Below are 15,146 nucleotides of genomic sequence, written 5' to 3' on the forward strand. Positions count from 1 at the left end.
ATATTTCTTTTTCTATGAATGGCAGACTTTAACAATTATATTGCTCAACCAACTTTTAAAGAGATCTTTAAATTATTATACAATTTAACTGTGAAATAAATTATTTTCTTAATTGGTTTAGTTGCCATGTATCTGTAAAGGCAGAAAAACCCCACTTTGTTCCAAAATTAGAAGGCTAAGAGGCTATTTGTAGTATGCCTATTTTCTATTATCAGTCATAAAGGTAGATTTTCCTCAATTCAGTAACTTACTTAATGTAAAAATGACCTCATCTCTCAACACACAATGTTGAGCCATCAAGCCTAAAAGCACACTCATAAGGTAGGAATTGGCTTGTATAAAACAAGAGGGCATATACCCTCTTATATAACACAAGTGGATATGTATGGTAATACAAAAAAATCTATAATAAACTTGTGAAGAGATGATTTTGGTTTATATGCAAGTCTGCTTAAAGTGACCATGACTTAATGATTGGAAATTTTCTCCTCCTAACATAATATCCATTCAACTATAAGCTAAATTGGTCCTAATATCTTACAAATCTCTTACTTCCTTGGAATTATCTATTACATCCTCACTTTACAGTCATTTAACTTATAAGCTGGGCCTGCCCAGCAAGGATACATATAAAGCCTCGCTTCAGAAATATACTCGATGCATTAAATAGAGGCATCTTTTAGTAAAAATCTGCACTTCAAAACAGCATATGAAGAACTGGCAACTGGTCCTCCAATGTAAATACTTCATTTTCACATTATCATAGTGGTCAGTTTACTAACCACTTCTTCCTTACAGGAAAATCAGTAGTTTGAATATATTTTTGTTCAGTTTTAAAACATCTCAATACTTATTAATTCCAAAGATCCGAACACCATGTAGCTGTGGCATTTTGGGAATTAGCACACTCAGGAGAGAAGCTGTGTTTAGGATGAAGTGAGTTGGATCATATTTCGTATAGAAACTTGCCAGAAAATATCTGTAGAAATAAAAGTTAAGAAAAGATATAATATCTAAAAATGAAATTACTGATAATTTAAAAAATTTAAAATGACTGAATTAGAGAGCTTTTACAATAATCTTACACCAAAGAAAAATTTCATCAAAGTATAGATTACTAGTTATTTAAAAGTACACGTGAAAAGACAAACATAAAAAGAGATTATCATACATCTGATTTTTAAGTGCAATACTTTTGAAATACAAAAAGGCAACTGAAACACATACCTAAAAGCAAAATCATTTTTTTTTTTTTTTTTTTTTTAAAATAGAGGCATGTTTTTTTTATTTATTTATTTGTTTGTTTGTTTTGTTTATACATGCACTGGGTACAGTCAGAAGCGCAGGAGGGTGAGAGAATTCACCAGAGCCAGAGCAGGGAGCAGAGCAGGCAGAAGGACCGAAGTACACCGCTGAGGGGAGCAGCGGGCGGCAGGAGAGGTCTGCGCGCCATGTGGGACCCTCCTCCGGTGGCCAGGGAGCAGCCGGGGATCGAACCGGCGCCGCAGAGGCCGCGGGCAGCTTCGCAACCCAGCGCTCAACCGCTGCGCCACCTGGGAGGCCCCAGCAAAATCATTTTTGAGCACTAAAACAACAGAAAGCGTTTTAGTTTTGGGTTCTAAAATAACTATTTGTGATTTTACAATATATTTAATGGAGGCTTATATGCCTGCTTTGCATTTTTCTGTATATGTTAAATGCGTTTAATAGCACACATTTGCTACTTAGCATCCTTTACACAGGTTTTCAAGCGGGTGTAGTTTTGTATTTATGTATATGTTTCTAAAGATTAAGATCCAAAGTATCCATCTTATTCTCAGAGTTTTGTGACCTATGAAAAGGTTAAGAACCACTGTTCTAAAGAGTTGGAAAACAGTTTTAGTGCAATAGTACAACTTAGTATCTTTGAATGAAAACAAGTACCTAATTGCACTTTAATGTTCTCATTTCCATATTGTAGTTAAACAGGCCTAAAACCAGTTTAGCTGGAAGCTTGAAAGACATGGTTGTAAAATTCTAATTGTTTTGCTATAACTGAATGCATGTGTATATTCAAAGAATCAAACATCAAAGTCTTAACCATCTTTAAGACCATAAATCATTGAGTCAGAATGCCTACCTTTACCCAAGAGTACAACAGAGTGCCCACACATCACTTGGCTACTATAGCAGTATCCTAATATAGAAGACTAAAACATTGGTATCTTATTTGATCTTAACTAAGAAGTTAGTGTGTATATGGATGCTTGTCTAATGAATACTTTTAGAGTGAAAAAGGAATGTATTTTAATAATTTTACCTGTAAGTACTAGCACTAGTTTCTAATAAGTAGAGATAAATATCTTGTATAGTATGATTAAAAAAGAACATCTATTTCCAGGTATGACCAAAGGCATTACAGACAGCTCTATACATTATTTTCAGAACCATCTAGATTGAGAAATATTCTTTCCTATGTCACAAAAAAAATTTTTTTTGAAGGATAAACCATCAATTACTCAATTTATACTTTAAATTCTTCCTGCTTTCATATACTTAAGGACTGGTTTTATATTTCCTTCACTGAACAAAATAGGATGCCATTTGCATTTAGTAAGCTCATTTGATTCCCATCATCACTACAGGTTAATTCATAAACTAGTATGATAGAAATAAAAAGTCTTCTTGGAATGGCTTCTCCTTATACCTTAAGCATGTTTCTCTTAAGTCTTTAGTGAAAACTAATTGTGTATGTAGATTATATATAAATAACTTGACCCTTAAAAACCAAAACAATCCTCTAAGGGTATGTGAAACCCAGGTGGAAATCAGTGGATAGTGTTTATTTACCAAAGGATATACTGGAAAGAAACCTGTATCAGCAGCTACAAGTTTAGGGCTTAATCTGGTCTTTTGACTTTAACTACCTCCAAGATCTGATGTTCGTGCATTTTAGTCTGTTTCTTTTATCTAAAAATCTGGGATAATAGTGCATGTCTCACCTACCTGACCAAAAATGTAAAAGCACTCTGAAAACTATCAATGCTATATAGATCACTTTAATGTTATTTCTTCAGTTATGTAAGGAATTTAATCCAGTATATTTGAAATCATACCTTTGGGTCAAAAGTATATTTTTAGAAATATGGTCGTAGTACACAGGTTGTTGTTGAACTTTTTTGTGCCAGCTATTACTGAAAATTCAGTATGTATCAGGCTTTTACGATATTTTAAAGAGAACATTTTTTTTTTTTTAAATAGAGGCATTTTATTTATTTGTTTGTTTGTTTGTTTGTTTATACATACACTGGGTACAGTCAGAAGCGCGGGAGGGTGAGAGAATTCACCAGAGCCAGAGCGGGGAGCAGAGCAGGCAGAAGGACTGAAGTACACTGCTGAGGGGAGCAGCGGGCGGCAGGAGAGGTCTGCGCGCCATGTGGGACCCTCCTCAGGTGGCCGGGGAGCAGCCCGGGATTGAACCAGTGCTGCAGAGGTCGCAGGCAGCTTTGCAACCCAGTGCTCAACCGCTGCGCCACCGGGGAGGCCCTTTTATGATATTTTATAATACAGTGCTCAAAATTTTATAGATGAGGAAACTGAGGCTCTCAAGGAAATGGCCAAAAGTCAGAGCCAGAAAGTGGTAAAATTAAAATATAAATTTAGGGCTGTTTGAAAAACTATTATTCTTGTTATTATATTTATCTATGTTAAACCATACCAATCATTTGTCTTTTGACATTAATTTTATATGGAGCAACAATTAAAAATTTCCTCAAACTGTTATAAAGAAAACTACTACTTTATGATCAGTTTATTCTTTTCATTTGAAAATACCTTCTCCTAAATGTGTATCAAAAACCTGTCCTCCCTTACATCCCAGTTTAAAGATTATAAATACCTTCAAATGCCTTTCCCGCTTATCCAGACTACACTGATTCTATCATGAATATATTATACACAAGCTGTATGGCATAGAGTATTTGAATAAGATGTGAAACATACATGATTAAGACAAATGTCAAACAATATGCAAGCAACTGTACTGAGTGTGGGAATCAAAGCAATCTGTGTACTTACAAATTCTTTGCAGAAATAAAACAGTTATAACAGAAAAATAATACAAAGTGGCAAAAATGAGGGATATATAACAATATATATAAAAGTTAAAAGCAGAGCATTAACATTGAAGGCTAAGTGCTGAGGCAAATACCTCACTGAAAAGGCAGAATTTGTCTTAAAAAAGGAGCAAGACACAATTAAGAAAGGAGAAGGCATTTCAGGTAGGAGAAATAGTTTGAATAAAGGCATAGAAATATATTAACATTCAGGACATGCTAAAGAGCTTGACTGGATGGGAGTTGGATGGGAATTAAATATTTATATAAAGAAAAAATGAGGTAAGAACCATTTTATGGAAAGCCCTGAACATCGGGTAATGGGAGCAAATTATGATACTAGATACAGGTTAGGTGCTTTATCTCATTTATTACTTAAAGCATGAGATTAAGTTAGATACCATTGATTAGAATTTTACTTATAAGTCAACCAAGCTGAGTGATACAGATCTGTACTACAGTGAAAGCTTAACTTCTATTTCCTCGAAACCATACTCTCTCCCCTAAGGAGTTTGAACACCCAAATGAAGACTAGTCAATGAAATTTTTCTGAGATCATCTAGAGCCTCTCCTGTCAAGCCCGCTGCTCTCCCATATGTGGGTTAGCTCTCTGGCCAGGGATTGAACTCCAGCTACAGCAGTGATAGCCACTAGGGAGGCCCCTAATCTAGAGCCTTTAAGAAGACTAATGTAATAGTGGAATTTAGAATATGATTATGAGTTAAATTTTCTTATAAGCAGCTTGAGGATCAGAACTAGAATATATACATAATATATATTAGAATATATCAATATTTGACTTGTATATCTTAAAATGTCTAGGCATACAGTTGAGCATATAATGTCTCCATATGTATTATCTGAAATGAAAACTGGTTATTACTAGTTATTATTTTGTTAACAATTTTGCTGTGTTTTATATTCTATCTGAGGTAGCTATTTAGTGATAAAAGAGGTTTTCAACAAAATAGTGGTTTTTTTTTAAAGATATATTTATTTATTTATACAAGCACTTGGGGTATAGGCCAGAGGCACGGGAGGGTAAGAGAATCCACCAGAGACAGAGTGGGGAGCAGAACAGGCAGATTTATTGAAATACACTGCTGAGGGGAGCAGTGGGCGAGACAGGAGAGGTCTGCTGTGCCATGTGGGAATCTCCCTGGCCAGCTGGGAATCGAACCGCCCCTGCAGAGGCTGCGGACAGCTTCATAGCACTGTGCTCAACCCACTGCGCCACCAGGGAGGCCCAAAATAGTGTTTTTAATTCAAATTAATTCTAACAAAGGATAATTTTATCCAACTCTCCTTACATCTAAAAATTTCTGCCACTTACAGAATTATTGGAGAAATTGTTAAAAACTTCCGTGAAGATGTGAACTGGACTCCATAGTCCAGTTGTTCCCAATGAGTTAGGAGTCGTGCTTTACCCTGGTCAGGAGTTTCAAATGGTGTTCCTTTTACTGCATGCAAAAATACAAACATACCCTGGAAAATAAGCAAAAGGGTATAAATCAACAGCAAATGCAAAATTAGTCAATATGCATTAAGATAGTACCAGAATGAGTTTTATTTCACTTAACAGCTCAAGTTTTAAACTTTCACATTATTATGAATGGCTAGTCAGTTTCTTCTTAGTAAAGTAAAAGTTTGACCAAAAGTTACCTGTTTTCATCTCTTATTAAATTGCAAATTAATAAATAATAATATAAGGTAGTTTAATATCATTAAAGTTAGATTTTTAACACCTTTCCTATTAGGAAATAGGTTTATCGTTTTCAACTCATATATGAAAATTTTTTTCAGAGGCTTATAATAAATCTGATAATACTTTTAAAATAAAATATACATTGGTAAATAAAAACAAAGTAATAATAAAATCTCTGTATCAAGGGAAAATGGCTTTGAAAACATTTATTATTAAGAGTATCACTCAATAGTTCCTTCAAAGCAACAACGATGGTTTGATATAATACATACAACCAACTCACTTTGCTACTTAAGTCACCATTGGGAGTTCTCCAACCTAACTGCAGGTGACTTTCTTTTTCTCCTTTTCATAACAAACCTATCCTTTTAAGATGTAGAAATAAATAAATAAATAAATCACCACTGTACCTCAATAGTGTTTCTTTTGAAGTTAGTTTTTAAAAAATCAAAGCAAAAAATGTTACTAAAAATCATTCTGATCTGTGATATGCTTAAGTATCTAATAATTTTGTGACAATCAGGAAAAAGACAATGTATACTAGAATTAGTTTCCTTGTGATTACAGTGCCTATTTAGATTGACAGGTAGGACATATTATAGAATTACTGTTTGAGGCACTGGTAACAGAATAAAGTCTTAAGTATTATCATTAGTTTTCCCCACATGAAGTCATGATGTAATGTCATTTTTTTCCCACTTCAACTTTTAATAAATATGTGAGGAAACAGAAATACTGGTGACTTGAAATTTTATGTTATTGTGGTAGGTTAAGAGAGTCCTTCTTTTCAAAGCTTAGTCTACTTCATAGTTAATCCCATTAGGCAATTCAAAAGTTGTCAGGCTACAATAACATCTAAGCTACAGAGGAATGAATTCCTGTTCACTAAAATAAGACAACCCCCTCCCAAGTTTTAAAATAATTCATTCTTCTAGGAGATGATAAGGGAAAACAAAAGATATGCATAAACAACTAGAATGTAGGGCAGAAACTGCTATCAAAGGCACAATCAGAGTACTCAGGAAATGCAGAGGAGGGAAGGGTTTCTTGCTGAGGCAAAAGCCTTTCTTGTGAGCTACCCATTCTTGAAGGTTCAGTTCAAATGACAACTCCTTAGTGAAATACTTCTTGTAATAATTAACCCATCTATATGCGTGTATAAAATTTTATTGAAAAAATTTTTTTACCGTAACACAATATATTATGTTGGAGTTGTTTGCATAATATTTGTTTTCCCATTAGCCTGAAAGCCTCATGAACAAAGGCTGGTATACTGCAAGTACTAGATATTAAGCAAAGATGACATTAAGTCGAGGAATATATTCTGTAAGCACAAGGAAATTATTTTCAGATAGGCTTTAAAGGAGACTATGAAACAGAAATTGTATGTTTTCAAATTCAAAGAAGTATGGGACCCAAAAAAGATTGAGAAACCCTACTTTAGATCATTTATGAGTCAGAATGTAACAATTCTCTTGCCATTTTCTTCAAGACATGTTTTGAAGTGTTTAGAATATAACATACAGTTTATTTTATATATTCTTTTCAGTGAAAATGATGAAAATTCTCATTAATTTTAAAAGCTAGGCTAAGAATTTTCTCTAGGAGTGAACTACAGCTTTGAAAAAGAATAATTACTATAAATTTCTACCATATGGTTCAGAAAGGCAAAGACAGTAATTTTCTACCAGGGATAACAATTATGTCTGTTTTCCCATATTTTAAAGTGTTCAGTATGTATTTCACACTTTTAATTGGCTTAAGGTAGTCTAGCTTCAAAAGAAACAGATTTGGAGTCATGTAATTGCTACATCTATGGCTGGTTAGTTTGGTGTGCTCTAAGTCCGAAGTTTGCTTCCCTACATATTGTCCATTACCTATCCATTCTCCCTGGGAATATATTGTACCTGAAACTTAGCCAACCAACTTAAAAATACAGGAGATGAGTTGTAAAGCGCATTTAATACAAGTGCTGGTGGAGAAGAAAAATTGTATGACAATACAACTTGCGAACATTTAAATAGGTCTTTAGAGATCTAAAAACAAGAGATAAATGGCGAATTATAAAACTGTAATAAATACAAAAAGAATGCAGCATGAGAGTTTTAGAACTTCCCAGAATAGGTGAACCCTAAGTTGAATTTTGCTTGACAATAGGAGTAAGCTAGGTGAGCAGATAGGAGAGAGGTACATTAAAATAGTGTAAGACGTGCCTAAACAAAGTAAAAAAAGGTGAGAGCAAGATGATTTACATTATTGTTAGAGCATAATTTCATGTATGGATATGAACTGAGATATGAATGAGTTCCTTTCTTGTCTCTGCAATGTTACCAACTAGTTTTGTAGGCAACACAAGGAATTTGGGATTTTACTGTGAATGCAAGGGGAACAATTAAAGACTTAAGAGTGTGACCTGCACAGATTTAAAAAAAAATATCACATGTTGGAGTGGAGAAGAGTAGAACAGAGGAACATCAAGAACCATTTGGTGTATTGGAGTAATACACCTGAGGAAAATGAGGGTATGAATTACTGCAATGCTAATGGTGATCACTTTGACAGGCAATAAAAAGTCAGGGTTTTATCTAAATGAATTAGAATATAAAAGGAAAGAAAGTTACCCTAAAACTAAGGTAACCTTATGTCCTCATTCACATGGATGGGCCTAATTTACACCTATTTCTTAGAGTAGTTATTACTAGAGTTCCCCTTATTCTCAAAAATAGCCTCAGTTTAAAAAATGATACATTATATTATTCACTTTACATTTGATATTCAGCTATCTGGTGTGGTTTACTGAGCAGACAGTGGTGTCATTAGACTAAGAAAAAAGAGGAACAGATGGTGGTTGGTAAGGAACAGATCAAGAATAAGACGAATTCAATCAATACTTGTTTAAGGTACAAGGTAGTCTGGTTACATAAAGGTAGACGTCATTATTCTATAGGTAGAAACTAAAAATGTGGAGAGATTCAATAACTTAGGCAGATTAGAACATAAGGGATGAAGAAAACTGCCTTGGAAACAGCATTATTTAAGAGAGGAGAGGAGAAGGAAGACTGTGCAAGAGGAAATAGAAAAGGAAAGATCAGAAATAAATCTAGGAAAAAATGACCCCATGGAAGCCAAAGGAAAAGAGTTTATGAAAGGAATATGATTAGTGTCAAGTATTTCAGAGAAGTCATTATTTAAAAAGTGTCTGCCCTACCAAAGTCTATCACATAAAATGGACTAAATGGACATTTACTTATTTCTACCATCATCATCATTCTCTCCTCATCAACTTTAAATACTCCCAGAAGACAAATTATATTAACTAAAAAATCTTTTTTTCATATATTTTCTACCTTAATGTTCTAAGTTCTTTAATTCTTTAAATAAATATATAATCTGAATTCAATTAAAATTCTTCATTCTATTTTATAGACTGTAAAGACAACAAAAGTCACCATCAGGATTTTTTTTTAAACAGACAATTTCCAGGGCTGCTTAGTAAGATCAATAGAGTCAATCAAACCTCTGAAACTTAGAACTACCATATAATATAGGAGAACAATAACCAACACAAAGAAACTAAGGCATTGTAAGAGCCTGAATTATATAAGATATGATTAAGTTCAAAATTTCTGTACTGAAGCAAGAAAGTAAACAATTTAGAAAGGCTTAGCCAGGATTGAAATAAAAAAGTTCATCAAGTCTCCAATTAACAACAGCAAAATGTAATTAATTCCGAAGCATTTTGGCTAACCAATATATAATAGCAGCTTGCCTTACAATGTCTTGAAATTTTTGCTAAAATGACCTCCTATTTTCTACATTTTATAAAAACAATGGAAAAAATTTTTTTTTAATTTTAAGATTTTTTTAATTCATTTATGCATACAAGAATTGGGGGGTAGGTCAGAGGAGCAAGGGGTGTGTGTGAGAGGATTCACCAGGGATAAGAGTGGGGAGCAGAACAGGTGGATCTACTGAAATACACTGCTGAGGGGAGCAGTGTGGCAAGACAGGAGAGGTCTGCTGCACCCTGTGGGTCAGCAACATGGCCAGAAATTAGTCCCAGCGGCTGGTAATAGCTTGACAGTGCTGAGACTTAAACCCCTTTGCCACTAGGGAGGCCCGAGAAGACAAAAATCTTACTTAGAAAAAAGGTCAAATGTTTACATAAAGTGTAAGAGAAAAAAATACAATTTTATCCCAGATTAGAATTCTTCAAAAGTACATATATATGAACAAAACTGTATACTTTGAATGGGTGAATTTTATATTCTGTGAATCACACCTTGATAACGTTGTTATAAAACAAAGTCATGTGGTTTTCTTCCATGTGCTATGCTTCCTCAAAGTATAAAACTTAAACCTTTAAAAATTATCTTTAAATTACAGACAACATAAAATGTACCATCTTCACCATTTTTAAGTGCATAGTTCAGGGTATTAAGAACGTTGACATTGTTATGCAACTATCACCACAATCCATCTCCAGAGCTCTTGAAAACTAAAACTGTACCCATTAAATAATAACTTCCCATTTCTTCCTCTCCCAGTCCCTGACAACCACTTAACCTTAAATTTTTAAGTGTTTAGTATAAGGTGAAATTCTTACCAGATTATGTATAACATTTGTTAAGGTCCAAGCAACAGGAACACTGAAGAAGGGAATACTCAGTAAGACAATATGAAGCAAGCCAACTCCCAAAGCATATGTCAGCCACATACCCCGGCTGTTCATAACACGGGTATTTGGATTCACCTCACTGTGGGCAACTCCAACATTCATGTTTGCTGTACAGGAAAGCAATAAGATCAATCAATACTGGTATAACTAGAAACTTTACATAGTGCTAACTCTGACATGAGAAAATAAGTGTTACTAGGATTATTTTTTTGCCCAGTTGTTCTGAAATAGAATATACACACCTTCCAAAGTATGCTGCTTGCAGAGGCTGAGGAGTACAGTAAAGAATTCTTAACATCCGACTTTATGGTAAAACAAACAAGAATTATTTTTATGGTTCTCATTGAAAATATAAACAGTAAAATTCCTTTCCTAAAGCTTTGCTTCTAGTATGTTGATTTTCCTAAGTGAAATAATGGGCAGGAAAACCTACACTTTCTTGTATTATGAGAACACAGGAAAAACCCAGGAACTAAACTTACCAGTAGAATACGCTAATATTTAAAAAAACAAAAACAAAAACAAAAACAGAGCTGACCCAGCTAGCCTGTTCTGAGAGCCAGACTCTTACACTTAATAATGCAATGTTGGTTTCATAAAAAGTGGTCAGAGTTCAAATGACTCCTTGAATACTGAACGTGGGAAAAAATTCTGTTGACATATAAGGTGGCAATTTTAGGTGGTTTAAGATTAAGATTTGTTTCACAATACCACGATACAATTAGGTTAAAACAAAGTCGTTCTTTTGTTTATTTTAGTTCTGATCAAATCCCTAAAACTTTAGTTTTTTGTTTTTTTTTTTTTTAATTTTCCCTTTCCCTTCAAAAGAAACACCAAAGGAAGTACCGGTAACAGTTCCTAGTTATTTTAATGATGATGTCTGCTTGGATCTAAGAATCCCTTAAAAGAAAACTGTCCTGAAGAAGAGCTACCATTTGGGTAGAAACCGATCAGAGGGGCTGGGGAGGGCAGAGGTGGGGCGCTCGAGTGTATTTGGAACAGCTCTGATTTTAACATATATAAGCCTTTTCTCTTCAGGATTTGGCGAGAGGATCTTCTCATAACCCCACTTAACAAGTGTTGCTGGTATACAAAGTCTCCTTTTCCCTCCAAAAAAATCTACGGAATACGCATCAAGGTTCGCAGTGATTAAAGTTAGTTTACACTAAGATAAAGCAAAAGTCTCAAATTTACCTGTAAATATTTCTTCTGATGTAAACAGCCACCTTTTATCAAGTTATTTTTCTATGCCACACTATATTTAGAACATGCCGCATCACTCCAGACAGTCGGCCCACATTTCACGGAATGGGGGGAAAAAATTACTCGAATGAGCCTTAAAATTGACATCTGCGCTGGAAGGCAAAGCTGGTGTGGTACAACTGACCTTCCCCAGGTTCAGAACATCTTTCCAAGGAGGACTGGCAAACAACAGCGAAGAGCTTCTCGGGGTGGGCCCTCGCGGACGCCAGGAGGGCGGTAACCCGAACGCACCCCCTTGGGCAGCCACCCCAGCACCCCGAGCCCCCGGCCAATGGAAAGAAGCTCGGCACAAACCACTGCTTCCACCGCCCTCGGCGCGCCCCCCACCTGCCCCTTCCTTCTTGGAGGTGCACATCCAGTCAGTGCCAGCAGCCGACGAGGAGCACTGGGGAGCGAGTCTCGGGGGCACTTGGCCAGCACTGTCAGGCAGGCGCCGCGGACTCAGCCTGCGCCCACACTTCCCCCGCAGGCGGACCGTGGCCCGCCAGCAGATCCCTACCACCGAAGGGCGCAGCTCAGCCCCCGCGGCCGTTCGCGCCCACTCACCCGCCGCCCGGCTCCCGGCGGCCGGCACAGAGCAGGACCCGTGCGGCAGCGACCGCGTCTCCGTCAGCCCGAACGCCAGTGGGGCGCCTCCGGCCGCCCGGCTCGCGGAAGCTTTCGGTGCCGAGCGAGCCGCCGCGGGATTGGCTGAGGTCAGAGCCAATCCCACGTTCCCCCCGCGGGGCGGGACTAAGCGCGGCGCGCCGGGTGCCGCCCCACTGCGCGCGCGCGAGCTGAGGGCGAGTCGCGATTCTGCCCGCTCGGGTCTGGGCTCCCGCGGGACGCCGGCTCTTCCGCTAGTGGATGGATGGTAATTACCTGCCTCGCGCGAACGTGAAGGTAGTGTCGTGTGGCTAACGGGCATAAATTCATGCTATGTTCTCGTAGGCCCCACGGCTCACTGTCCTCTCCACGCGGCCGCGTCGGGCCACAGCTCCGCCCGCCGCCCCGGGCGCCCACCTGAGAGGCGGGAAGCGGGAGCTGCTCGCCCGCCCGCCGGCGCGCACACGTGGGGAGGCGTCTCCGAGCGCCTCGGGGCTGCCCGGCGTCTGCTTTGACCTTCCCTAAACAGATCGTGTTGGTCCTTTGTGGTAGCCCCGTCGCCCCACTTGCTGCTGCTGGGTGCAGGCTTAAGGTTATTTGTCAGGGAGAACCTTTACGCTGGACCCCCGAGAGCGGTCACTCAACCTGTTTCTGAGACTGGCGTCTTGGAATGTGTGTGTTGTAGCATCCAGCCGGTTGGGGCGAGCAAATTCTATTCATTTAACTACGATTTTTACTGGTATCGTTTGAGTTTATCCACACTCTGAAGACGCACAGCTGTATTATTTGCTGAGGAAATGTGGATACCAAAAATGAATATTACTTGAAAACAGAGGAAGAGTCAGTGATTTGGGATCACCTTTGACACCATTGAAATCTCAACTTGGCAGCTCTCAGTTTGTGACTTGTATTGCTTAAGTAACTTTAAATAACATGTTGAAATTGATGTAAGTGTTAGCTATATGTCTGTATATTTTGCATTTCTGTTAGATTATGAAAACAGTTGCGTTAGATTTAATTATGTTCTTTAAATAAATTTCTTTGTGTTCTCCCAAAAGTCTATTAGTTCTCTTCTTTCTGCTTATTTAGGTGCACCGTTGTCCTGAACTGACTTTCCTGGTCATCAGCGATCTTAAGGAGTATTTGATTTTCTTTTCGGCAAATATGGAAGACTGATTCCTTGCCTTCCCAAACCTTCTGTGCTGTGACTTGTAAGCCTGACTTAAACCCACTTTTCAAGAGGCCATTGGTATACAGACAGTATGGTGCTTGTTATGGTCTAGAGGTGACGCCAAAGATATGTGATTAATATAAAATCTTGACCCTCAAAGAACTCTGAGCCAGGAGGAATGACAACCAACAGTTAGTGTAATCTGTGATGAGTTTTGGGTTAGAAATAAGAAAAGGGTGTTATGAGAATATAGAGGAAAGAATGCCTTATCTCTCGAGTTGGAGCAGGAAGGTTGAAACAGAGAAGACAGGCATTCCCTGACCTGATACTTATAAATCTGGAAGGATGGTAAAAAGTTATGGTGGAGAGAGGAAACCTTGTGTGCTAAGGAAGAGACACTGTCACATTAAAGAGACAATTGATAGAGTTTAGCTGACTTGAGCTTTTAAGGAAAGTTTGGACTTTACTTGGTTAGCAGTTGGAAATTATAAAATTTTAAGTAAGGTAGAAATAACATGATGAAATTTAAATTATAGAGAGAAACCTATAGAAGGTTGAAACACAAGACAATATCAGTTTATTATTTAATGCATTAGTTCAGCAGAGCAATATTGAGGGATTTAACAAAGGCAGTAATAGGTATGGAGAGAAGAATACCAATTTGAGAAATATTTAGGTGGTAGGATGGATAAGTAGGACTTGGTGGCAGGATGTAGAGTAGGGAGAATTTCTATGATGACTAAGATTTCTAATTTTGCCTCTTGAGATTAGTTGGATATTCAAGAGTATGGCTTTGTAGTCAAACATGCCAGGGGTATTCAGGTATGTAGTTGTCACTTACTAGTTATGTTATCAAGCTATTCTAGTTATCTCACTTTTAAATTCTATTTATGATAGAGGTTGTTGTGAAGATGTTGTAAGAATGATAGGGTATAATGTATATAAAGTTGTTTATGTAGGCTAATTTCCTATCAAAGAAGAAATATGGTAAGAAAGATAGTCTGCGGTCAGGTTGGAACATGCTAATTTTATCCAAGTCATCTAAAGGATGATATTAAGATGTTAGAAAATAAAGCATGAAAAAAAAAAAAAAAAAAAAAAAAAAAAAAGAAAATAAAGCATGGGAGTCCAGAAAAAATTATGGTTAGCATATAGGTGAGGTAGGGAATGATACTGAGGCCAGTTAATTTAGAGTATATAAAGGGAAGGAGTTAAGACAGTGACTTGCTAGGAAAGAGAATACTCTTAAAGTTCATATTACTATGAGGAAGGTATTGAAAAAATAATTTTTGGTGATCCTTAATATTCATGAAGTGCTTGCCATTAGTGAACCACTCTGCTTGTTCTGTGTGGTTTTCAGAGATAAATAATGTATAATTCCCTGTATTCAAAAGTGATGTGATGTAAACCAAGTGATGTAAACCAAGTCCTTTAGGAATGTAGAGGGAGGAAAGAATTATTCCTGGTTGGATGATCTGAAAGGGCCTTGTTGCAAATGGTCTTAGAACTAGGTCTAGAATGATAGATAGGATTGCATTAGGGCAAAATGAAGGGAGGTGATAAATAGGTTGAGATTGGTGGCAAAGGAATATTGAAGTTTTTGACTGTGGTTACTAACAACAGAAAGAGCAACGTTAAATGGAAGGTATG

General features: G+C 37.1%; 2 protein-coding genes across 10 annotated transcripts in view; one reads left to right on the forward strand and one right to left on the reverse strand.

The window, feature by feature from the left end:
* Positions 1–15,146, forward strand: part of PMS1 (PMS1 homolog 1, mismatch repair system component) — a 91,264-nt gene that overhangs the window by 5,451 nt on the left and 70,667 nt on the right. Inside the window, exons 1-2 of one of the 5 annotated variants that reach the window (XM_037523695.2) lie at positions 12,521–12,622; positions 13,415–13,536. The exons of 1 other annotated variant lie outside the window; for it this stretch is intronic. The gene's annotated coding sequence lies outside the window, so the exon portion shown is untranslated. 3 more of the 5 variants (XM_037523696.2, XM_037523697.2, XM_054699933.1) reach the window with 3 other exon arrangements.
* ORMDL1 (ORMDL sphingolipid biosynthesis regulator 1) lies at positions 388–12,693 on the reverse strand. 5 transcript variants are annotated; one of them, XM_054699936.1, is made up of 5 exons: positions 12,287–12,359; positions 10,720–10,745; positions 10,406–10,584; positions 5,428–5,579; positions 388–979 (listed from the first exon to the last, which is right to left on the reverse strand). In XM_054699936.1, exons 3-5 carry the CDS (start codon positions 10,577–10,579, stop codon positions 844–846), a joined length of 462 nt encoding a protein of 153 aa, XP_054555911.1. In that variant the 5' UTR covers positions 10,580–10,584; positions 10,720–10,745; positions 12,287–12,359; the 3' UTR covers positions 388–843. The 5 variants fall into 5 exon arrangements, with proteins under 5 accessions (XP_054555911.1, XP_054555909.1, XP_037379600.1 ...); XM_054699934.1 differs by lacking the exons at positions 10,720–10,745; positions 12,287–12,359 and adding an exon at positions 12,602–12,685; XM_037523703.1 differs by lacking the exon at positions 10,720–10,745.

This window comes from Talpa occidentalis, unplaced genomic scaffold (assembly GCF_014898055.3).
Source record: "Talpa occidentalis isolate TD23 unplaced genomic scaffold, MPIMG_talOcc4v2.1 talOcc4.3, whole genome shotgun sequence".
Taxonomy (NCBI): Eukaryota; Metazoa; Chordata; class Mammalia; order Eulipotyphla; family Talpidae; genus Talpa; species Talpa occidentalis.